The 26,518-nt window shown below is 36.2% G+C and overlaps 1 protein-coding gene across 4 annotated transcripts in view; it reads right to left on the bottom strand.

Annotated features, from left to right (window-relative positions):
• The window catches only part of CCDC82 (coiled-coil domain containing 82), a 33,496-nt gene extending 18,716 nt beyond the window's left edge, over positions 1–14,780 (bottom strand). For 3 of the 4 annotated variants that reach the window (XM_042907253.1, XM_042907255.1, XM_042907256.1), the window contains exons 1-3: positions 14,219–14,304; positions 8,893–9,611; positions 8,209–8,413 (exon numbers count right to left, since the gene is read on the bottom strand). In XM_042907253.1, the coding sequence (XP_042763187.1) occupies positions 8,209–8,413; positions 8,893–9,597 (910 nt within the window). In that variant the 5' untranslated portion in view covers positions 9,598–9,611; positions 14,219–14,304. Of the gene's footprint in view, positions 1–8,208; positions 8,414–8,892; positions 9,612–14,218; positions 14,305–14,694 lie in introns of those variants that run through there. The other variant, XM_042907254.1, reaches the window with a different exon arrangement.
• Between the last annotated feature and the right edge of the window lie 11,738 nt (positions 14,781–26,518).

Below are 26,518 nucleotides of genomic sequence, written 5' to 3'. Positions count from 1 at the left end.
CAGAATTGGGAGTAAAAAGAAAGGATCAGAGTCATCTCGAGAGTTTTTGCCTCACCACAAAATCTGTGTTCTACCAATGGACATCAGTATCTCCTTGAAAAGAGTCAGGAAGGCCTCAATTTCCTTGTGTTTGAGTGAATGGATGGGTGGTGGAGGAATTATGTTCCTCGCATCTCAGATTGGAAAAAAAAGATTTTATTGGGCAAATAAATGACAGGCACTGTTTTATGCACTTACATGCATTGCTTTACTTCTCAATACAAGTCTATGAGGTACTATCAATACCCTTGGCTTATTTTTAAAAGTTAAGGAAATAAATGCAAAGAGGATGAAAAATTTCCCTAAAATCACACAGCTAGTGAGGGTTGAAAGCAGCGCTGGAACCCAAGCAGTCTGACTCCAGATTTCACGCAACTATCCCCTAGGGAGATGTTCTGCGTGGTAGTCAGGTTTGATAATATTATTGTTCAGAACACGGAATTTTAGACTTGGATGGGAAATTGGAGGAAATAATTCAAATCTCTCATTTTAAAATTTTAAAAATGACACAATTATGAAATAACGTACCCAAGGTCACAAAACTAGATAGAGGAAGAATCAGGATTAGAGTTCAGACCTCCTCCAGAGTTGGGTTTGTTTTTTTTTTTTTTTTTTTTCAGTGCTTTAATCGCTATATTGGATGAGCTTCTGTGGGATATCCGAGGAATATCATTTAAAATTTTCTTCTATGACTATTAAAAAACTGCAAAAGGATACAGGAGAAAATCAACAGTATTTGTGTCTATGCATAACTTGATTTTTCCAAGGTAGTTTAATCTTGGGATAATTTCCTCATACTCAATCGTAAGATATGCTGCTCATTCTGTTGATTTTCCATGCATCTTTTATCATGTTTTAATTTCACATATATGCCAAGATTTTGTACCAGCACCGTGTACTTTTCTTAATGATCTGTCACTGCCATGCCAGTACTACACTGTTTTACTTACTGGCATTTTATGATAAATTTTTATATCTGGTGGGGGAAGTCCTTCTAATTTTGTTTGTTGTCTAATTTTATTTATTCCCATATATTTCCCCCAAGTGAACTTCAGCACTGTTTTGCAAAGTTAAATCAAAAAGTTAATTTCCGAAGAAATAATTTCTTCTTCTATTTATTACTTTCCAGAAACATGGTGTGTCTCTCCTTTCATTCATGTTTCCTTTGCTATTTCAATGTAAGGTTTATTCTTGTACCTATAAAGTCATGCTTTTCTTCCTAAGACTAGGCCTAGGAACTTTATTTTAATTGCTACTATAAATGGAATTGCCCCTTATTAGATCTTTTAAATAATTATTGACAGCATGTAAGAAAATACTGAATTTTACATATTCATTGTGAATCTGGTCATCTTTCTGAGATCTTTTGCAAATTCCCAAAAGATTCTCTTAGATATTTGTGGAAAGTGGGCTTCCTGGCACATCAGAGAGCTGGATAGAGGGAGATACTGTTCGGGAATTCCTGGGCAGTAACTCTGCTTTCTCCCCCAACGCTGAGAAGGATGTGGTCTTGCTAGTGCTAAGTTTATTTCAAGAACCAAGTGAATGTTTATAAATACTCTCCTAGGTAGAAGCACAGAGATTGTTGGTGTACTTTATTCTGAAATAGAAGTATAAGCCTACTGTAAGAAAGCAGAGGCAGAGCAAGAAATTGAGTTCTCTTTCTACCCTAACATGTCCCCCTCAATAGGCAAAAAAGAACACAAGAAAACTATGGAAATATATGCTGCATCTACTCCTGCTCTCAATGTATTCATATCCTTTCTCTTAACTTTTATATCCCTGGCTAAATAAGTCAGAAACTTACAGCTTGTATGCATGTATATATAAAATCACATTATGTTCAAGTAATGTCTTTTCCATTTCAAAAGTTATATTTCTTTTACTTTGTCTTATTACATTGTTCACAACATCTAGAACAAAGTAGGACATTTTTGTTTTGTTCTTTAACAGTATCTCTAGCGCTTCATTAAAAATATATATTCTCTTAATGTAAAATATTCTTTGTTTTGTAAAGCACATATGTTCATATTACTATTTTTGAGACTTATTTTCTCGTTTTTAAACTAGATATGGACACTGAATTTCATGAGATGCTTTTTAGAATCTTTTAAAATTAAGCCATTATTTTTTCTCTTTTGACATATTAATGGAACCTGGAACCAATAAATATATTAAACCATTTTTATGGTCCTAAAAAGGATGGCTAGATAACTTTTCTTCATTCTTGTAATCAGAAAAGTTGTTTCCCTCAAATGTCTATTTGCAAATCTATTTTATCAATTTATTAGGATGTGAGCCTCCTTAATTTGCATAAATGGGCATGTCCAGCAACTCAACTGTATTTTCTCCCATCACACCTTTCAGTTTACATTTCCATATGTCCTTTCATCCAAAAACATGCTATATCTCTTAGCACTTCAAATCTTTTACATATCCCACTAAAGCTATAGAATTTTCTTCCTTTAGGTTTCCATTTATTCTGCATTTCCGCCCCCCCCCTTGAAATTTGTGAAATAGGATCATTTCTATTCCTTTATGTATTATCTTCTCCCTCAGAACTGTTTTCATTTTCTCTATTCCAAAAGAACTTCTTGGATTTAACCTATATATCATTGATGAGATTTTCTGTACTGTTAATTCTGTTTTTTACATCTTTCAATATAGATTTTACTTCTGACTTTATATTTTTAATTCTCTGGCAACTTATCTTAGCCCTATTTCATCTCAAATTGTTCTCTTTTTATGAGTTTCTATTTGTTTTTCACAGATTGCAAAGCAATGCTTGATACAATTTTCTTCTGAAACATTTTTCACAGACATTTTCTTCCTCCAAGTCTTTATAGGGCAACGTTGCTTTTCCCTTGTGCCACAATATGATTTCAATGGTACTTTTTACTTATTGTACAAAAGAAGGAAAGTTCTAGGATTTAATATTTAATGTAAATGCCTACAAGACTGTTCTCGGGCACACACTGCATTATGTTGATAGAATTATTCTCTTTAATAGCTACATGGAGACTAAGTTAATGTTCATTTCTAATCTAATTTCCAGTATTCTAGCAAGTATTTATCCAGCAAGACAGTAGATGACTAGACTGAGATGTACTCTTCTGTCTATACTTTGTTTTCTGTCACTCTGAACATGTGATAGAACTGGAAAAATAATATAATCGTCAGTATCCACAAATCTGAAGATTATTCCTCTCTTTCTGTGGATAACATTCTTAGTGTGTGAACATTGTAGGTCTGGAATGCAATGGACCATTGCCTGTCAATCTCTCTACTTTTTGTAATATCTCTTCTGGGAGCTGCAGTCTCAAAATAAATTTAGAGAAATACAGGGATTTCTGAGAAGGAAAAAAAGACCATGATTGTCTTCAGTGGCTTCAACCATGTAGCAGGAAAGGGCACTATTTTGAGGTGCTACAGATGCATCTCTCAGAGCCAAATGGCACACGAGGAAGTGACAAAATGTCTTCCTCTAGATAGAACTGTTCTCTTCAAAAATATACAATTGCATAGGCCACTGATTGTGATTCTCACCTGAGTACTGAATTTGGAATTAGAAAATGTTTCTCCCAAATAGTGATCGTATGTTGACTATGAGGAGTGGTCAGTGTTCTTATAGAGGTTGGGAGGAGAATTAATTTGGGAATACTAGCCTAATTACAGCCTGAGGCCATAGAGTAGTGTTGATCATTCATCATATAGGTTATTACCCTAATGAGAAAATATATTTTTAAAGTGTAAGAATCAACCTACAGCAACTCTAGAACATAATCCCTTGACAAATTGAAAACTGCCTGTTTAATTTTATTATATTCATAAATGGCATAAACATTGATAAGTATTAAAAACAAGTCATAATTTATCACTCTAAAGTATATGGGTTTTTTTTCCTCTGATGTTTTAAGAAATTATATTTCTCTGTCTTGAAGTATAGACCCAGAAGCCTTCAGTCAATATATTTATCTTAATCATCCATCCATTGAATTAACAATAAGTTCCTACAATATAACATCAACTTTAAAGGGAATGAAAAATGCAAAGAGAAGTGAAGTGGATTAGCCATTGAGGTTATTTTTTGGAGTGGGAATGCCTACTTGGGTCCCTTTATTTTTACTTTTTTTTTTTTTTTTTTTTTTAGCACAAAATTCACTCTTTTTGGTGTACAATTCTATGATGCATAAAGTTGTATAACCACCACAACAACCAAAATAAATAAACAAAAATTAAGTTCTACACCACCCCACAACTCCGTAATGTTACCAGTCAATAATTTAGTTTTATACATATTGATTGAGTTGGAGGTATCTGAAAGACACTGGTGAAAATGTTCAATAAGAAGATGAAAAATGTGCCTTAGGCTTTGGAGAAATCTGTGCTGGAAATAGAAGTTTAGGAATTTTTGCTGGTATACTAGGCAAAAGTTATGGGAGAGAGACTGCCTGAAACACAAACAAGGGAATTTGAGGATGACCTTTAGAAACATCAATATTTACGTGGCAAGTGGAAAAAGAGGAAAGCGATATTATAAAGGGAAGACAAGACCACAGAGGCTAAAAAGAAAACTTTCTGAAAGGGAGGGTGGTCAATTGATGGTGGCAAAGCACATAACAATACCAAGTTAGCATAAGAACTGGAAAATATTTTGGCACCTAGGAAGTAATCAATCACTAAATTTAATGAGAGCAATTTCACTGGATGGGGCGTAGAGTTAATGGGAAACTTGACAAAGGATAAAATTTAGAATAGTGGTTAATGAAACATACCAATTCAAGGGAGGAAAGGCATGAATATGGTTACAAGTTGAGAAAAGACAACTTGTAATGATAAAGCCAGAAATTACCGTTAAGAACATACAAGATAAAATGTATTGCATAAAAAATAAGATTCATCTCTCTGAGTTGGAGATGCTTAGTAGTAAAAGCAAGCACAGAGCTCCTTGACATTTACCCAAGTGAGTTGGAAACTTACATTCATAGAAAAATGTGCACACGAATATTTATAGCAGCTTTATTCATAATTGCCAAAACTTGGAAGCAACCAACATGTCCTTCAGCAGGTGAATAGATAAACAAATTGTGGTACATCCATACAGTGGAATATTATTCAGTGATAAAAAGAAATAATCTATCATGCCACATTAAGACATGGAGGAAACTTAAATGCATATTATTATGTGAATAAATTCAATCTGAAAAGGCTACATGCTGTGTATTCCAACAATAAAACATTCTAGCAAAGGCAAAACCATGGAAGCATTAAAAGGATCAGTGGTTGCCAGGGGTTCAGGGGAGGGTGGGAGAAATGAATAGGTAGGGCACAGGAGATTTTGAGGAGAGCGCAACTATTCTATATGATATTGTAATAATGGATACCTGTTGCATCATTATATATTTGTCAAAACCCATGGAACGTACAACACAGAGAGTGAGCCCTGAGATAAACTATGAAGTACAGTTAATAATAGTGTATCAATATTAGCTCATCAATTTTACCACGTGTACCAAACTAATCCAAGATGTTAATTATAGGAAATCTGTGTGTGAGAGGGGTTAGATAGGAACTCTCTGTAGTTTCTACTCTTCAGCAAATCTAAAATTGTCCCTTAAAAAAACAAACACAGAGATGTAGGATAGAGAAGGATGTTAAAAATAGTTCCCCCATGCTGGATTTTGATTTTATTAATTAGCAGGAGTAGGTATGAATGGGTATCACTGAGCAAATGTTCTATCACATTCTAGATATTATAATCCAGAATGATGGGGTATCTCCTAATTGAGTTTCCCTAAACTTTCAGTGTCCAAGTGGCAAGTGACCAAGTGACTACTGACGTAAGGAAAATAGTCATTGACTTTCAAAATATAGATGCCTATCACTGGCATCTCTATCACTGATAAATGTCTTGAAATTTTATTCATACCTCAATCTACTACTTTATTATAAATCATGAGATTGGTATTGAACCACATTACATGTAATTTTAGTAAATATGCCCATTTAAAAAAAATCAGAAAGAATACACTCTTGAAGAAAAAAATAAAAATGTATTCACTCAACAGCCTGTTTCTACCAGAGTTGTAAAACACCTTAAAAACAATCTTCAAATTTATGCACAATTATAGGAATTAGAAAAATGCACATTTAAAGACACCCTGAATTGTCAGGATCCTATTATTTATGGTTTAATTAACTGTATGAAAAGAATCCTAATTTCCAATCTCTGATAAGTTTCACTGATACTTCAATAGGCCTGATAAAACCAATGGTTCTCAAAGTATGGTAGACACCTGGAAGTCCCCAAGTCCGTTCAAGGAGATCTATGAGGTCAAAACAGTAACACTAAGATAAGCATGCTGTTTTTACCATGTTGACCTTTTCACTGATGTGTACAAAAGGAACTACGGGTAAAGCAGTTATGGCTCCCTAACATGAAGGATGGCAGTAGAAGCAAACCACAAATAACCACTGTAGGATTGATTCATTGCTATACACTCAGTAAGAAGCTACGTTTACTTAAGAATGTCCTTGATGAAGTAGTAAAAACTATGAATTTTATTAAGTCTCAAATATACATCTTTTGAGTATTCAATGGGATGAAATGGGAAGTAGGCATAGGGCACCTATGCTGCATACCACACAGCATATGATTGAAAAACTGAACTGGGAGCTGAGAAACCCTCATTTATCATGAAACACCATGTTTACTTGAGAAAGCAACTGACAGAGGTGTCTGGCTGGCTCAGTCAGTAGAGCATGCAATTCTTGATCTGAGGGTTGTGAGTTCAAGCCCCACGTTGCGCCGAGAGTTTACATAAAAAAAAAAAAAAAAAAAAAAGAAGAAACAGAAAGAAAAGAACAAAGGAAGGAAGAAAAGAAGAAAATGAATGAACTGACAAACAATATTCAGGCAGTTGTTAAGTATTTTCTCAAAAATGAGCAAAGGAAATCTGTAATTTCAAGAACTAACAGTATTTACTACCAAAGGTTTAAGAAACAGATTTTTATAGAAGTTAGAATTTTAGAAAACTTGTATCTGCTATTACTGTGAACTTGACGGCTTCCCCATACCTAAAAAAAATTTCTGATGAGATTGGTGGTAATATTAACAAACGTGATTTCAAAAATATTGTATAATGAAATGTGTCAACATTTGGAAGATCTACGTAACGCAGTGAATCAGTATTTTCTAAATGACTAATGCATGATGTTACAAAATCACATATGGGTAAAAGATCCATTCAACCTGCAAGACAGACTAATGGACTGCAATGTAAGTGAGTACTAAAAGTTCATTTATATGGTTTCAGATTCCATATTGCAACTAACCTTTAAGAAACAATTACTCATTTAATTGTGTAGTGACAAATAAGAATATCCACATTATTTTTAAAATACTTTTAAAATCTTTCTCCCTTTTCCAGCTACCTATCTGTGTGAAGCAAAACTGTTTTCATCTACTTCAATCAAAACATCAAAATGCACTGAATGCATAAGCAGGTATAGGAACCCAGCTGCCTTCTATTAAGCTAGATATTAAATACATTTATTAAAATGTAAAACAATGCCATTCTTATTTTTTTGAAAATAGTTATTTTTAATAAAAAGGTTATTTATGTTGGGGTGCCTGGGTGGCTCAGTTCATTAAGGGTCTGACTTCAGCTCATGTCATGTTCTTGTGTTCATGGGTTCAAGCCATGCATTGGGCTCTGTACTGACAGCTCAGAGCCTGGAGCCTGCTTCTGATTCTGTGTCTCCTTCCCTCTCTGCCCCTCCTTGCTTTCACTTTGTCTCTCTCTCTCAAAAATAAAATAAAATAAAATAACATGTTACTTATGTTAACATGTAACAAACTTACTGTTAAAGCCTATTAATTACTAAATATATTTTAAGTATCTCTTTTGTATTTCTACAATGGTTAAATGTTGATAACTATAACCCACAGAAACAAAAGCTGTTCAGGATCCTCAATAAGTTTTAAGAGTGTATAGGGTTCCTGAAACTACTAGAATAAACTGTTATCAGAGTGACAAAGTTACCTAAAAATAAAACCATAGTTCCTAGTCAATGACTTAGAACATGATAGTAAGAGGCTAATTTGATACTTGATATAATACTACAATTAGAGCAAGTCATAAAACAATTTCTTGATATTTAACTTACAAAGAGAATTCTGTTTTACTAATTTCAGTTGTGATGTAGTCAATTTTTCTCCTCGCTGGCTTTTATTCTCTTCATCACCCTCCTCATCTTGAACTACAAAGTCATCAATAATATAATCATCTCCATCTTCATCATATTCATAATCATCTTCTTCCTCCTCATCATCACTTTCATCACTGCTTGGGCAGGATTCCTTTTCAGAGTCCTAATTAAATTAGAACATACCTTTCAGTAAATTTGTACTTTTAAATTGTCAGTATGGATATAAAATTAAAAGATTAAATCTTAAACCAATGACCCATGGAAATTAATTTCATATTTTAAGGTTAAAAAAATCTTGTCATGTTAAATGTCAAACTTTCAAATTAGTAAGAAGGTAATATACCTCGGTAAATGATGTAAAATGTTTAAAATGGACATTAAGATTATAAGTAGAAGTTAAAAAGAGGAAAGACCATATTAAACAGTCTTTCAATTTTAAAACAGAATGATGAACTGAGGCTCACGATAAAACAAATTATATTAGACACAACAGTGCAATCAAACATGTTCAAGGATACTTGATTAAAAAAAATAAATTCAAGAATTGAGAAATAGAACAGACTCAGTACTTTTTTTATAAAAATTAAATACTTTGAAAAAAAGATTTAAAAACAGTAACAAAACCAATAGAATATAACACACCTCAAAATCTCTACTACTATTGCGTCTCTGACGAGATCTTTGTTTTGAGAGTTCTTTGAGTTTCTGGAATTGTTCTCGCTTTCTTGCAGCTAAAGTTTTTTCGGGTGTTTTTGGCTCCATCTCTACTGAAGAACATTCATCTTCAACCACTCTACGTGGACGTTTAACACCTACTTTTCGAACTAGGATATCACTGCTGTCACTCTCATCACTGTCGTACATAACAGAGGAGATCCTTTTTCTCTTCCCTCGCTTGATGTGTTCTTCTTCTAAATCCTCCTCTATTATCTGTCCAGTGTGTTTGTTGAGATTGTCATCCTCTTGACTGGAATGCTTTTCATGATCTGGTGAGTCAGTACTTCTAGGTTTGTTTTTGTTATTTTCTTCTTCATGTGTTGAACTGTTGCCAGTGTTCATGAGACGCTCACAGTTACTACTACCTTCACTTTCAACTTCAATTAATCTAAATTTTCTTTCATTTTCGGGGCTTTTATTACTATCGAACCCCTTGTTACTATCAAGTTCTTCATCGCTGTCAAGCTCTTCATCACTGTCAAGGTCTTCATCACTATTAAGGTCTTCATCACTATCAAATAACTGTGAAATACTACTTCTTTTAGTCCGCCTCCAATCAACTCGAGATTTCTGCTCATGCTCTTGAGTTTTAGAATTTTTCCTTGTTTCGTGTCTTCTAACATGTACCATTTTCACTTAAGCTTCTACAAAATAAAGTTATTAGGAATATAATAATGATAATCAGATCACAACAATGAATGCATTTATGGTAAACTATATTTATTTGGTGTTATAAAATGGTTCACAACAGTATAAATCACATAAAATATCTGAGTGAAGATGGTAGAACAGTTATTCAACAAATAATTTATTGAACAGCTATGAAAAAACTGTAATGAACATCAATTTTGAATTATATCTTGCGTTGAAAGGGATGCACAGAAAAACCGTGGTCCTGTTCTCCAGAAGATTATCATCCATGGGTAGAACATACAAAGATATAATAAGAAAAATGCAAGGTATTCATTTGGTCCAAATGAAAGATAAAAATAACTGCAATAAAATTATAAAGATGCAGGAAGAACAGTATAGCAAATGCTTCACTGAAGATTTAATTGCACAGATATGATCTGATAGACTTCTGAAGGACTGGTTATATTTCAACAAAAAGAATGACAGAAAAAGGGATTTCAGGCAGGTAAAAATGGTAAGGTCAAAACTCTGGCACTGAGAGAGAACATGGTATGTTAAGTAAGTGAAACTGAAAGGGTGTGAAGAAAGGCTTTATGCTGGAAAAGAAAGAGACAATTATAGAAAACAGGGTGGGGTTACCAGAGTCATTCATCCTTAGGCAAAGGATTCTAAACAGAAATGACATGAATTATAACATAAAGGATCAAAATTTTATAGGAAGAAAGTTATAAAGTACTAGCTGACAAAAGATAGCAGTGCAAAACTAAGAGATCACCTATCTACGAAGACAGCAGCTTCTATATACGTTAGTAAAATGGCAATGGCTTTAAACCACTCAAAGTTAGAGACAGAATATAATCCAATAAAAAACATTAACAATCCAAAATTGGGTGAAAAAATAAAGTTTCATGGTGAAGCAGAGCATGATATTGGGAAGAAAATAAATACTGTAAGTTACAGATTCAGAAAAGGGTGAACCCCACTAAAATTGCCACAAGTATATAATAAAGGAACAATTAGAGATAAGTAATGTAACTAGAAAAACAGTTAACACATATGAACTTTTGTAGTTGCTAAGGAAAATAGACATATGATCACAATGTAATGAAACTGACCTCATAATACATGTATAAGAACTTCAGTACTCTATTGAGTGCTATCTCCTTCAAAGAAATCACCTTATGTGGCTAATTATTCCAATATTTACACTATGGCATAAAATATTCTTGGAGATTTCTATAAAACTTAGTATCAGAAAATATATAAAAATATGAAAAGAACCACGCTCCATTTTTTATCCCAAAGAGTAGTTTAAATACCCATTTTGTTCATTTGTCTCAGTTATAAGGGACTATTAGCAGCTTCCAAAAATGAAATCCAACTTCAAAACTTGAACATTAATTACCATTACAGATATATTTTTTAAATATGCTGTAACTTTGAAGGTAAATCCAAAAACAGAATGCCAAAATATTTTGAGCAACAGCAGTATCACTGAATCAAGTTTATACCTTTCCAAGATGATTCCTTTTTTGGACAGGCAGGGGCATAAGTGGAAGAAATACCACTCATTTGACTGTACAAATGGTTATGTTTAAAGGCAACGTGACAGTTTCTAAAATGGTCATATCTCATATAAAATCAGCATAGTGGTTTCTAAGATCATACAGCAGAAATTTATAGTGTAGGCTGAAATGTGACTTTTTTAAATATTTACTTATTTTTGAGAGAGACAGAGACAGAATGCGAGTTAGGGCAGAGAGAGAGGAAGACACAGAATCCGAAGCAGGCTCCAGGCTCCGAGATGTCAGCACAGAGCCCAACGCGGGGCTTGAACTCAGGGGCTGTGAGATCATGACCTGAGCCGAAGTTGGATGCTCAACCGACTGAGCCACCCAGGCGCCCCTGAAATGTGATCTTATGACAGTAACCACTACAAGATAGATCGAGCATTGTAACAGCAATCTAACAAATTTTAGTCAACACACAAAATATTCTCTTAGTTGAAATTACACTTGGATTGCAAATTACAGAAGGCTTATATTAAAAATCAGCCAAGATGAGAATTGTGTGTAGTCAAAATTATCTTAAAAATCTCTATATTCCTCTTGAAACTATATATCATACTGCTTCACAGCAGGTCCATCCAGTTTCTTCTCCTGGTTATAAACAGATTACTATTATTGGTGTTTTGTGTGTGTGTGTGTGTGTGTGTGTGTGTGTGTGTGTGTGTGTGTTTAAGCACCAAACTGGGCAGCTTATATTGTGAAGCCATATAGTACAAGTAAGTTTTTTTTTAAGCACATAGAGCTAAATTTGCATACACCATGCATGTGCATTACACTGTAATGTCTTTCTAATAAATCTGAACTGGGAGAAAGAATGAGAAAACATTTATGAAAACAAATGACAAATATGGCTTCAATAGATACACTAAAGCAACTGTGAACAGTAGGAACATTAAATGAAAGATGATTTTATTAATATGCAAAAGCAGTTTCATGTACATTAGATGGTTATCTCACAAAACTATCCCATGTCAAAAGACATTTATCATATCAATAGGTGGCTTCTACAACAGCAGTAGAAATGATTAACAACGTGACACTGTAAAAGTATCTGACTGCATATGGTTAAGCTATTAAAAACTCTTATATGTATAGTAATTTTTCAGCGCATTTTCATGTTTTTAAATCCTGACAATGATCCTAGAAAGAAGATATTATCTACATTCAGTTATAAATATCAAAGCCAAATACGCAGAGTTCAAATGACTTACCGAAGATCATACAGCTTGTTAGTGACAGAGCAGGGATTAGAAACCAGTTCTCCTGATTTCCTGTCCAGTGCTACACAATGACTGCTGCCAATATTACATTTGTACAAGGTGGTAAAAACCATGCCTTTAAAAAGTCATTATTTTATCTCTCATTCATGCTAAATTTTAGTTTCATAGAGTTTACAAACATGCTTTTTAAAAAAACTATTTTTTTAAACAGTTTTTTTTAAATAGTAACAATTTTAGTGCACATGAGTTAGGCCAGTAACTTCTGGAAATTGTCCATCCAATAGGCAAGAAAAGAATGTGTAAAAGAAATGAAAATTTGTGACTTCCCTCTACCATCTTATTGATGACACTGATCACAAAATTTAAGGATTCCCCATTGAGTCCAAAAGTAAAAATTTCAAAAAGTCAGTTTCTAAGGAGAAAAAAAAATTATTTTGGAAAACTGCAGTATTGAATATTTGAAGAAACAAATTTTATTTAAATAAATCAAGTCTCATGTGGCCAACTGCCAAACTTCCAGGGTCTCTCCTCATATTTCAAAATTGCTGTCACTGAAAAAGAGGATAATTTAAATATGCTTGACTTCTCTTTTAAAATTATGAATACTTTTACAATGTTAGCTGGGGAGGGAAGAATGATGACAGAGGGAAAGGGTGAATGAACTGAACCTGAGGAGAGAAATGAGAAGGTGAAGCTAGATTGATGAAAATGACATCTCTTGGGTCATCAGAATTCACTCAAAAAAAAAAAAAAAAACAAAAGAATCCATGCAATGGATGTAATTTCTTTTTGTATGCTGAGTATACACTCAATTTCTTGAAATGAGAATTTAATCAAGCTTCTTTAATAATACCTTACCTTTAGGCAAAGAGAAAAACAAAGAAACTCCAAACAGAAAGCATTAAATAAATGACGAAGATCAATACGATCACATCTTTGTGCTTCTGTGTGAATATCACACAAAAGGCATATACAAAAACCAAAAAAAAAGCATATACATAGCTTATGCAGTCTGCCAAAGAATACAGATTAAAGGTAAAAATCCATATTGTTGTCTCTCACACAGTCATTCTACAACTCAAAGGTACTTGATGATGCTACTTGAATTTCTCATCAAAGGAAATATCGTGTAGCCTAGGCTTTGAGGTTAATTTATCCTGAAGAAAAGATTCATTCTAGGAATCACTTGCCCTGTCAGGTGACAGTTTACATTTTTAAGGTTTGAAGAGCAATGGAACCCCAGGCATTACTTGAAATTTCACCAGAAGGGATGCATTCCTATTTGTAAAACAACACCCCTCTCTGACATTTCCTTTTATATGATAGTTTGGAGAGAAAACCTTAAGAGGCCAAAGAAATGGTTATTGAATGGCAGCACAGGCTCGGAGCTTGGCGCTACTAGAAGAAATCAACACGGCCTCTGCTTCCACGGGGCTCACAACCTGATGAAATTACTGGGAACACCAGTATAAGCCGGCATAATACATGACTTAAGGGCTACAGTGTTATAATTCTGATTACGTTCTTTTCACATTGCTGTGGATACATTTATCACAGTTCTTCCACTGGTAGAAAACAGGGCAGCACAACATGACAGAAATAAGAAATGGAAAGATAACAGAGAGAGAAAGATACTTCCCCCCTTTAGAATCACGAGCCAATGCTCCACAATTTCGCAGAGTGAATCCTGCCAGTTTCGCATCCGGGACCACTACAGTATTCATTAAAATCTTTAACACTGAAGGTGGTTCTCTAACTCCAGCAGGGATGGGTGGCAGAGGAAGGATCCTCTCTGCAGTTTACACCAGAGTCATTTTCCGGATTACAAACCTGGCTCTTTGACGGGACGCAGGTAGCCAGCGCAGCACGCCCACCAGTCCGCTACTCTGCCTCAGGCAGAGGGGCACCGTAGCTGGGAAACCGGACCCTTAGACCGAGCTTCACGATGACGTGCGCGGGACGACACAAACCCTCAGGCCCCAGGGGAGCTCCGCAACCCAACAAGGGTCTGGAAAGGCCAGAAACCCGCGAAACCACCACTCCAGCTCCCCACTACCAGCCCCGCCCACTTCCCCACCGCGGAAGAAACAAACACCGGGCCCGCTGCAGCTCAGCCCAGGGGGGCAGCGAGTGCAGAAAGACGCAGAAGGGGCTAGTCCTACCCACCCGGACAGCGCCCGCGGGAATTTTTTTCCCCCGCCTGCCGGGAGGCGCGGCTTCCCGGGCTCAGTTAATAAGCCATTAGCAGCCTGAGCGAGAGCGAGTCCCCGCCCCGAGCTGGCCCTGCACCGCCCCCGCGCCCTCACCTTTCAAAGCTCCTCCGCCTCTGCCTCCGCCTTTGCCTCCGCCCCAGGTACCCTCTCCAGACTAGCCACGCTCCTCCTCCTTCCGGGGACCAGGGGAAGTCCCGCCTCTGGGAGGAGCAGGGGGCGGAGCCGGCGGCGGGAGGGGGCATCTTCCGGGAGCGCGTGCTGGGGGAGGAGCGGTCGCCGCGCGTTAGTCAGGGATCGGTGCGGGTCCTGGTTCCAATTGAGGTGGGGAGAGGGGCCCGGCGGGCTGTGAGGGGCCGGGAGGACTGTCCAAGCTAAGCCCAGCGCGGGGAAGTGTGGCTTGCGGTGGAAGGGGTTGGCTGCTGGGGAAGCAATCAAACGTAGCCGTTCCCTTGGGGAAAGGGGCTAGTCCCCGACTCCGTGGCTCTTCCGCTCTCTGCTGTAACTTTGGGGTGTGGCAGGGGCTAGTGACGGACGTGTTTACCCTGGATCAGGGCTTGAAGGAGGTTTGTGGTCACGATGGAGTTATAGTCTTTATCGCGGCCACTGGGGGAATAAAACAAATGTTTGTAATCCGGATTATCCGCGGTGACTTGGGGCCTCCTCTACTGCCCATCTAAGTTAAAGGCCTGTTCCCTCAAACTTCCTTCCCTCTCACCTTCCTCTGCCGTCTCATTGCCGGCCAAGCCCGTCCAGGGACGGGGTCAGGGTCACCAGGTTCCTGGTAAGGTTGAAAGACTGAGGCTGTAAGACTGCTAAAGTGGGTCTGTGTGAAAGAAGGAAGGATTTTGTAGATTGTTTCAGTGTGAGTGTGGGTCAAGGGCCTGAGTCCCACAGCCTCAGCATGTCTGGGAAACGGAAGCGGGTGGTGTTAACTATTAAAGATAAGCTTGATATAATAAAAAAACTTGAAGACGGAGGTTCTTCCAAACAACTGGCAGTGATTTATGGGATTGGTGAGACAACAGTTCGGGATATAAGAAAAAATAAGGAAAAGATTATAACTTATGCAAGCAGTTCTGATTCCACAAGTCTTCTTGCCAAGAGGAAATCTATGAAGCCATCTATGTATGAGGAACTGGATAGAGCAATGCTAGAATGGTTCAACCAGCAAAGAGCAAAAGGGAATCCCATATCTGGACCAATTTGTGCAAAAAGGGCAGAGTTCTTTTTTTATGCTTTGGGCATGGATGGTGATTTTAACCCCTCTGCTGGTTGGTTAACTCGTTTTAAGCAGCGGCACAGCATTAGAGAGATTAACATTAGAAATGAAAGATTAAATGGAGATGAGACTGCTGTGGAAGATTTTTGTAACAACTTCCGAGACTTTATTGAACGAGAGAATTTACAGCCTGAACAAATCTACAATGCTGATGAAACTGGACTCTTTTGGAAATGCCTACCTTCCAGGACTTCTGTGATCAAAGGTAAATGCACTGTCTCAGGGCACAAGTCAATTGAAGAAAGAGTCACTATCATGTGTTGTGCCAATGCAACAGGTTTACATAAACTGAAACTTTGTGTTGTGGGGAAAGCAAAGAAACCTCGCTCTTTCAAGTCAACTGACACCTCAAACCTGCCAGTCTCTTATTTCAGCCAAAAAGGTGCATGGATGGATCTTTCCATTTTCCGACAGTGGTTTGATAAGATCTTTGTGCCACAAGTTCGAGAGTACTTAAGATCTAAAGGCCTACAGGAAAAGGCTGTGCTCTTGTTGGATAATTCACCAACACATCCAAATGAAAACGTCCTAAGGTCAGACGATGGCCAAATATTTGCTAAGTATTTACCACCTAATGTGGCTTCCTTGATCCAGCCCTCAGATCAGGGAGTCATAGCGACAATGAAGAGAAATTATCGTGCAGGTCTTCTTCAGAACAACTTGGAAGAAGGTAATGACCTGAAATCATTCTGGAAGAAGCTAACTCTGCTAGATGCACTTTATGAAATAGCAATGGCATGGAATTTAGTAAAGCCAGTTACCATTAGCAGAGCATGGAAGAAGATTCTTCCTACCATAGAGGAGAAAGAAGGCTTGGACTTTGATGAAGAAGATGTTTCTGTGGCTACTGTGGCCACCATTTTACAACATACCAAAGGATTGGAAAATGTGACTACTGAGAACATTGAAAAATGGCTTGAAGTGGACAGTACTGAACCAGGCTATGAAGTTTTAACTGACAGCGAAATCATCAGAAGAGCACAAGGCCAGACAGATGAATCTAGTGAAAATGAGGAGGAGGAAATAGAACTGATTCCAGAGAAGCATATTAATCATGCAGCTGCTCTCCAATGGACTGAAAACTTATTGGATTATCTAGAACAGCAAGGTGATATGATTCTGCCCGATAAACTGGTGATACGTAAACTTCGAGCCACCATCAGAAATAAACAGAAGATGACAAATTCAAGTCAATAATGGCATTTCATTGTTACCATTGTTTTGGTAATTGTGTTTGTAACTCAGTCTCTGCAGTATGGCTTACTTTTCTTTGTGTTCTCAATTCTCAGACACAGTCCTATGAAATAGAGATACAAAAATGTATCTGAAGTGGCTCGAGGAGTATGTGTTTTGCATCCTGTGTCTCTTCCCTTATTTGTACAGATAACTGGAAGCTGATTCTGTATAGATACAAATCACCTATACACATGTAGACCTGCAATTATCCCTTCTATTACAGTGGCATTTCCTAAAACTTCTAACAAAAATTATAGACAACTGAACAGATTGAGCACTTTCCTGAAATCTATAGTTCGGTTTATGAAGGCTGCCACAGTAATCTTACTTTGTGCTGACATCTTAAATGGTTATGTTTTGTGTATCTGTATACACTGACAGAATGAGAAATACCTATATTTTAGATTTCGGGTGATCTGTAATAATTTAAAGTGAAGTCCAATATGAGGAAACTGATCTATGAATTATAAAAATAACTTAGACATCATACTTTTATTCTCTTGCATTTGTTTAGGTAGCAAGAGGGGGAGAGTTTTCTCGAATGAAGTAAATATATAGGAATTGATTACTAAATTAGAAAACTACTTGAAAGTTGATATATAAAAGAGATACTCTGATCTATTTGTAGAAAACTGTGAATTAAAAATTTGGGGAACTTTAGGTTATTTATGAAAAGGGAATAAATAGGCTTGTTTTAATTGGGTCTTATGAATTGGGTAATTATTTATTCATGTAATTATAGTACAGATTTTGTAATGTTACATGTGGTGGTATGAACTCCCACCTATGTGGGGGAGAATCTTGGGAATTTATGTTTTTTTTACTGTGTACTTGGAAATGTCTGTAGTTTGAAAAAGTTTATCATGCCTTTCCTTTTTATTTGATATGAAAAGAAAAAGAAATGAAAGAATAAATTTTGTTATTATTTTTAACAAGCCATAGGTTGAGACCTGTTTTATGAAGAAAGCAGAAATAATTACGGAAAGTAATTTTAAGGAATTTTAAGGAATTTCATGACTTACTCTTTTGACAGTTGTAAAAAGGTATTTATTCCAGAATCCATTAGCAAAATTAAGTCAGAATTTTGCTAAATTTGCTTAGTAAATTTTATGTTTATTCAACACACTGAAAAGACTTTACACGTATGAATATTGGTTTAATTTGTAATTTAAAAACAACGTGAGTCACCATATTATTTCATGCTTTGGCCCTTAAAAAATAAAATGTCCTCTCTCAGTCATTTTTTTAAAGGTTTAACTTTTTTATTAAAATATTTTGCATTTTATAGTGCCTTTCTTAGAATTCTAAGACTTCAAAGAGATTTAGCTTTCCCTAATTTCTGTTATCTTCATGATATATGTCCAGATTTTTTAAAAAAGACTTCTGTGATTAGAACTGTTTAAAAATTATTGCATGAATTGCCTCAGGGCACAGAGGAAAAAAAGCATCAGAAGTTAACATACATCTTGAATTAGATAATTATACATTCTGCTATAAATTAAATTGTATATAAAATAATTTTTCATTTTTCTAACATGAAAATATGTATAAAAGCTTCTTGGAATTTCTGTCTGGGTTTGTTCAATTTTTAAAATTAATCTTGTCAGTGAAATTCAGCTGTATCATTGCCACCTAGTGGTAAAATGAACATTACTGTTAAGCTGTGTGGTTTTAAATTTTAATATCTAGTAAAAGGTTCACTGTTTTGTGGCCTTGAGTGTGAATCTTGTGACTCTTTCTCTAGCCTGTGAGAGACTGCTATTGTTTTTTAGATTTATACCTATTTGCTCTTTTCCAAAAGCTGGCAACATGGGTAGGCTACAGTTTGTTTTAGACCCTTTTATCCTTAAACATAAGTATAAACTCTGCCCATTACTGAATATCATGTTATGTTCTAAACAATGTACTTGTATAATCCTCAAATTATGGTGGAAATACTGTTGCTCAGCTCATACTCTTAATTGCTGAAAATCACTTGGCTACAGGTAAGAATTTAAACCCAGGTATTTGATGACAAAGCCTCCACTTGTACTGTCCAACCTAGGCTAACCTCTTAACCTTTCCAGTCTTCAAATTTTATTTCTTGCCACCAACCTCCCTCCAGACCTGTAACGGATGTCTGAATTTACTTCTCTATTTTCCAGTGCACTTGTGGCAGCAACTGACCTTTCCTTTACTCTTTCATGAGGTTAGTCTTACTTTTTCACTACTCTGTAGCTTTATTTCTGTTTATCTCCAACCTAATAGCATTTGAACTTGGATCATCTGTCTTTTGATTTCGGGTTAGCCATGCTCACTAAGGAGTCTTTCTCACATAAACAATTTAAAATCCACCATTGGGAAAATAAACAGCTCTTGCAAACATTTCTCTTTAGTTCATGAGACAATCTCAAAGAAATTTGAGGTGTGGGCACAGTATTATACCAACAGAAATCTTACTAGACCAGAGATACTGGAAACTGCTACTATCAAAACCACATGAGTATGTATGCACTCAGAGCCATACAGATCAAAGGGGGAGACATGAGATGATATGGGGAAAGAAGGAAGGATAGGTTGAAATACAAGAGGAGTTGGTTAGAGAAGGAAAAAAAGGAAATGTGGGCTAAAGTGAGGTGTATTTTGTAATGATGTGTATTGCAGCATCATAGTCCCAGGCTTAGTAGTGTGTGCAGCTCATTCATAGATGGTCCCTGAAATCTCTGCTTTTCTTTTTTTATAGAATGTTAAAAAGTCAGTGCCAAGTTAAATGCATGTGATCAGTAGTTGGGAATGGTTAGTGGATGATGACAGAAGCTATTTGGGTACTTCCTGTATGTGCTCCAAAGTCATCAATACTTAGTTCCCAATTCCTCTTCCCTTAATGTACTGTGTGTTTAGCTTTCTCATTCTCCACTAAGAAATTAGCCACAGACTTAGTTTTCTTACTGGTCTTGCCAGGTTTTCCCCTTGATGAGTCTTGATACAACAACAGTTCTCAGAAAACCAACCTGTACATTAAAGTGTTTCTTTAAACCCGTACTCCTAGTAGCCAAGAATTCTGTGGGAGTAGCTTTACCTGTAGGTATTGATAAAGTAAATTAGGAACTTGCTTTTTATGAGAGATTTGGACTTTTGGTGGGTGGTTGGTGAGTGAAGTAGAATTCTTTGCCAGGTTTAAATTTAAATTGTGAATCAAAAATTGGTAGAGTCTTAGTATATGCGTAAGACTACTGGGGGTGGTGGGTTTAGGAAAATATAAGAGGATGAATGGTTCTTGTCCTTAAAGATCTTGAAATTAATGTGGGAAAATGGTATTTGAGAAACAAAACAATACAAACCTATCTGTTTCGATTGTAATCTCATATAAAACAGCCAACATGATGTGATAGGGACTGTGTAAGGAGACCATCATGATTTATTTTACTTACTCATTTCTTCACTGACTTGTTTTTTGTATACCCTCTACATTTTAAGCTTTTCTTTGTTCTTGTTTTTTTACTGATTCTGAGTGACTTTATCCATTTCCTTTTCCTGCATGCTTATGACCCCAAATCTACCTCCAGTCACTGTTTTCAGAAGTCCAGATTTGTATCTTCAGTTGAGAAGCAGGATTTAAGTTTGGAAGGGAAATTAAAATTGTTGCTTTGCTTCCCCACTGTAGTAAACTCTTAGCATTCTAATGTCAGAGCTACCTAGGTGGGCTAAGGAGCTGAAATAATTTTTTAATCGAATGCTAAACAAAGCTCATCTTCCTTGGTCTGAAATAGCAAAATAGGTCATTATTTTCTTATCTCTGTCCTCTTAGTTAGCCTTTCCTGATACACACACATGCCTTTGCCTCTGACCATTTGGTCCCACAGGCAGCCGTAGTAGTTTCTGTTTCTGGTATCCTGGTTGCTAGTCAAGTATCAAAATTAGTTTATCATGTTCCAACCCCTCACCTCCTTAAAAGGCCATCATTTGTACTCTTTACACCAACTTTATTCCTTAGAAATGTACTCTGTCTTCCCCATTTTAGGCAGCTGGCAACTTCACACAGTAACTAGTCTCATGCAATTAGAAGTTGGGTGTGAAAGAATGCCCAAGGGTGAGCAGTCACGGGGGGACACCTAATGCGAAAACTTGTATCTGTAAGGCTTTAGAGTCCATGAGACTTGTAGTATATTGTGAAATGGTTTTTGTGATTTGTGTCTGTTAATACTATAAGATCAAGGATCAATGCTTTGCAGAGTAGTAGACATTCAGCAAACGTGTACTCAGCAAACCCTAAATGTATACTTTCTGTGCATAAGACGTGTCCTAGGCAATGTATGGGATACATGGATAAGACTATCCACTTCAAGAGATTTCCAATAGAGAGAAAGATGCAGAAAAAGGAGTGAATTAAGTGTTACAATGCTGATGGAATGCAAAGGCAGGACTCATCAATTCTGATGTGACATAAAGAAGCACAATCTGATAGGAGGAGTCGTAACAATTAAGTTGGTCTTGAAAAATAACTGAAATTTGCATTTCCCTTTTGTCTTCAGCCTGTGCCAAATGTGCTCCGGCCACATCATCCCCACTTGAGAACACTGCTATAGAGCTACAAGATTATAGGTATTTGGTCTGCTGTCCAAATTATTGAAGGTAATATTTACAGAATATTTTTTACCACTATTCTAAATTACCCAGCCTCTGGTGGTTATTTTTCTGATGTCTGCTTCCTGATCACAAATGTAATGCCACATACTTGAGATTTTTATCACAGCAGCACCCCACTTCAAGGTACCCATTCCTCTATTGATCAGGGTAACTCTAGCTGATGAAACAAACCTCAGAATTTTAGAGACTTATAATAAATCTTTTTCAGCAGTTTTATGATGATAAAGGACTTGGTTGGAGTATAACTTTAAATAGTGATTCACAGATTTAGGCTCCTTCCATCTTGTGATTTTGCATTTGCTAGACTCTTGCAATCTCCTGAATCTAGTCAACAGATGGGAAAAGAGAGAACAAAGAATATACACTGCTTCTTAGAAACTTCCTTTCTCAAAAGTGAAATACATTATTTCAGTTCACATTCTAATGATGAGAATTAATCACCCGGCCCTACCTTGGTATAGGCAATGCTGGAGAATGACTCTCTAGCTAGGCAGCTGCTTCCTAGAGACCACCTTGTACTATGGAAGGGGAAAGCACACATTTAGTGAATAGCCCTTTCTTAAATAAAAAACAAGCAATTCTTATAGAATCATGTAAGGAAGTTTTTTTGGTTTTTTTGTTTTTTTGTTTTTTTAATTTAAAAAAAAATTTTTTTTAACGTTTATTTATTTTTGAGACAGAGAGAGACACAGCATGAACGGGGGAGGGGTAGAGAGAGAGGGAGACACAGAGTCGGAAGCAAGCTCCAGGCTCTGAGCCATCAGCCCAGAGCCCCACACGGGGCTCGAACTCGTGGACCACGAGATCGTGACCCGAGCTGAAGTCGGACACTTAACCGACCGAGCCACCCAGGTGCCCCAGGAAGTTTTAAAAAGAATATGTGTATGAGTCCAACTCCAAGAGGATCTGATTTAGTTCATCTAGGGTGGCTATAGTGTTTGTTTTGTTAGTTTTAAAGTTTCCACATATCTCTCAATATGCGGCTAAGGTTGAGAACCATAAGACTAGGAATTTGCGAGGTGCAGAGAAGATGTGGAGACAAGAGAATAACAGGTTCCTCTGATTGACTATGAGGTCAAGACTATATATCAAGACAAAGTAATGAGGAAGCTACATAAATAAGCAAATGAGCATGTATATGCACCTGTATGTCTTTGTAGGGGTTAACTATGATATCAGAGGAGAAAATATGGAACTTGGAAGCAGAAGACCAGTATTTAAGTCCCAGATTTATCATTTTTCAGTTCTAGAATTTCTAGTTGCTTGTTTTTCATAAGTACGTATTCTTTCATATAGACAATAATCTGTTATTTAAGTGTATTAATTTTACTTATTTGAAAATTACAGTTTGAATTCTCTACAGTCTCTGACCCTTCCCTAACCTTTACTGAGTTTGTAGTCTTTCATGGAGTTGGTACTATTCCAACACTTGGACATTGTTAATTGTGCATTCCTTATGCAGCTGAGATTGCCTAAAACACTATGGTCTCTGCTTATATAGCACATATTATGGGAAGTATAGAAACATATGTTAAAGTTTGGTTGGAGCCACTGATAGAATATGCAATGGACATAATAACCTGTCAGATGGAGAACTTGGGAGCTTGTTTTCTTTGGACTTCTCTTCCCAGCTTTCACCATTTCACTATATGGAACACAGTTTTCTCCTGCATAATTTATGGTCCTCCAAAAGTTTACCTTCTTATTTTTAGGATGGATATACTTTATTCTTTTAATATTTTATGTATCTTTTTCTATAATGTATGTGATTGATATAAGAATAAAGCAGGTTCGCCGGGACGGCTCAGTCAGTTAAGCATCTGACTTCGGCTCACGTCATGATCTTATAGTTCATGGGTTCGAGCCCCACATCAGGCTCTGCTGACAGCTCAGAGCCTGGAGTCTGCTTCAGATTCTGTGTCTCCCTCTCTCTCTGGCCCTCCTCTGTTTGCACTCTGTCTCTCAAAAATTAATAAATGTTAAAAAAATTTTTTAAAAAAAGATAAGACTAAAGCACCCAATATCTCCATTTATCCTGATATCAGAAGTCCTGGCAGTGTGATCTTGGGTGAGTCTCTAAGTCTCTCTGAGTCTCATTATCTCTAAAATGGGGATAATAATTCAGACTGTTAGGAAGAATAAATAAAATAATGAAGAATACTTTGTGAATGAATGCTAGTTTTTTTATTATTAATAGGAAGGATTAAAGGACCAGAGGCATCATAGATGATGAGAGTGAGAGAGTAAGTTAATTGAAACAGTAGGAGTTTGTGGTTGAAGGGAAGGATAATAAGGATCAAGATTTGCAACTTTAGGTATTCACAATGTGTTGAGGCAATGTATACAAATGGGCTCTGGCATTCCTTTTTCATTGCTCTCTGCTTTCTCTTATTACTATATGATGTGGGGACTAACCCTTTTACTCACATTCTAAATCAGAAGACACTTTTTTCCCCCCACATTACAGTTGACCCTTGAACAATGGGTTTGAAGTATTTGGGTCCACTTATATGAGAATTTTTTACAGTACTGTAAATGTATTTTATCTTTTAATTTTCTTTTCTCTGTCTTAATTTATTGTAAGAATACACTGTATAATACATATAATATACAAAATATATGTTCATCAACTGTTTATTGGTAAAGGCTATTAGTAGTTAAGTTTGGGGGAAGTCAAAAGTTATATGTAGATTTTTGACTGTGTGGGGCGTCAGTGCCCCCAAACCTTGCATTTTTCAAGGATCAATTGTATAATTATGAAATATTTGTAGATTCTTACTTTAAGGACAAATTCCTGAAGGAGAGAAGGACATTTCAATTAAGTCCTAAAGGTAGTGAAGCAATAAAAAGATCAATTGTGGTTGAAAAGCCCTTTCATGGGCCTCCTGGGTGGTTCAGTCGGTTAAGCGGCCAACTTCGGCTCAGGTCATGATCTCGCGGTCCGTGAGTTCTAGCCCCGCGTCGGGCTCTGTGCTGACAGCTCGGAGCCTGGAGCCTGTTTCAAATTCTGTGTCTCCCTCTCTCTGACCCTCCCCCGTTCATGCTCTGTCTCTCTCTGTCTCAAAAATAAATAAACGTTAAAAAAAAAAGAAAAGAAGAAAAGAAAAGCCCTTTCAGGTATACACACTAAGATTTAATGGAAAAGTTAATAAAGTTTCAAGGAACAGATAAAAAATCTGAAAAGGAGGAAGGGGATATTGAATAGGTTAGTGACAAGCATTTGGATAATCTTTTGTCTCTTTCTGAATGAAGGAAATGAAAAATAATAAAACAGGAGTAATAACAATGATGGCAGATTCGTTTTGAAAACTTATTTAACAAATATGATCACACTGGGATGATTTTAAGTTGAGAGAAGTTTATGGTTTCAGTTTACTACTGAAAAGAAAGCAGTGGGAGTCTGCCTTTTCACTAAAAGCATTTCCACAAAAGATAATAGAAATGATTGGTATTTGATGCCATTCTGGAATTAAAAGAATAAATAGCATTAAGCAGTCAAGTAGCTCTTCCATTCTCCCTTTTTATACATGTCTAAGACCCTGTGTGGATTTGTCTAGTATTATAAATTGACACAAGTAACAGGGATTTGTCTAGCATTAGAAATTGACACAAGTAATGGAATTGTCAGTACATATGTGAGGGGGAACAAGTGCCCAAATTTCATTCTTTTATTTAATAGGGCTTTTCTTGCATAAGGCATGTAAAGAAAAGTCTTTGTTGCAGAGATGTATGAGGGCTCCATGGGAACTGAAAACAAGGCTGCATTTGATCATATAGTTAAACACCACTATTATTTCCTACTTTGATTTAAGTAGGACTAGCTTTTCTTTCTTTCTTTCTTTCTTTCTTTCTTACTTTCTTTCTTTTTTTTTTTTTTTTTGGTTCTGTGTATTACAGATGTTTTAACAAATGAAATAAAATTGAATGCCATGTGGAAAAATCAGTTATCCAGGAAATAATTTTTAAGCTGTATTTGTGCCCTCATTAGCAGAATTTTCTGTTATCTAATCTTAATAGGAAAAATTATGTTTCATATATTAAACAATCAGATGTCTCTTAAACATTTGCCCCCTTTTAACTCGAGGTCTTTGTTAGTTCCTTTAATGTAACTGTGACATCTTATCTTTTATTATTTGTTCATTTATTCATTCACCTCAAATATTTATCTACCTAAGAATATTTACCTAGTTCATAACCAAAATTTTAAATAATTATCCCCTAATTTCTTCTTGATTTGTGTAATTATGAACTTGAAATTAAATCCTTATATATTTTGTATGTTAGAAAAATGACTAATATTAGGTGGTTATACTACTTCATTGATCAATGAGGTGATGAAGAGAGATACTCAGAAAGATTGATGATTTAAAAAAAAACTTTTTTTAATTTTATTGATTTTTTTTTTTGAGAGAGAGAGAGAGAGAGAGAGAGAGAGAGAGAGACCAAGCACATGAGTGGAGGAGGGGCAGAGAGAGCAGGAGAGAGAGAATCCCAAGCAGGCTCCATGCTGTCAGCACAGAGTCTGATGTGGGGCTCAAACTCACAAACTGTGAGATCATGATGTGAGACGAAGTCAAGAGCTGGAGGCTTAGCTGACTGAGCCACCCAGGTGCCCCAGGTTGATGATTTTTGATGAGTTTTAGCATTCAAATTGGTTTTAAAACCAGAATTATTTTGAGATTGTCATTTTGAAATGCATATAACACATAACATTTATTCATTGATTTATATAAGTGATAACAAATATTCTTGTTCACAGACAGTTAAGATATTTAT

The sequence above is a fragment of the Panthera leo genome, chromosome D1 (assembly GCF_018350215.1).
Source record: "Panthera leo isolate Ple1 chromosome D1, P.leo_Ple1_pat1.1, whole genome shotgun sequence".
Classification (NCBI taxonomy): domain Eukaryota; kingdom Metazoa; phylum Chordata; class Mammalia; order Carnivora; family Felidae; genus Panthera; species Panthera leo.
Note: the sequence above shows the minus strand (reverse complement) of the source record. Positions and strands in the feature narration are given on the sequence as shown.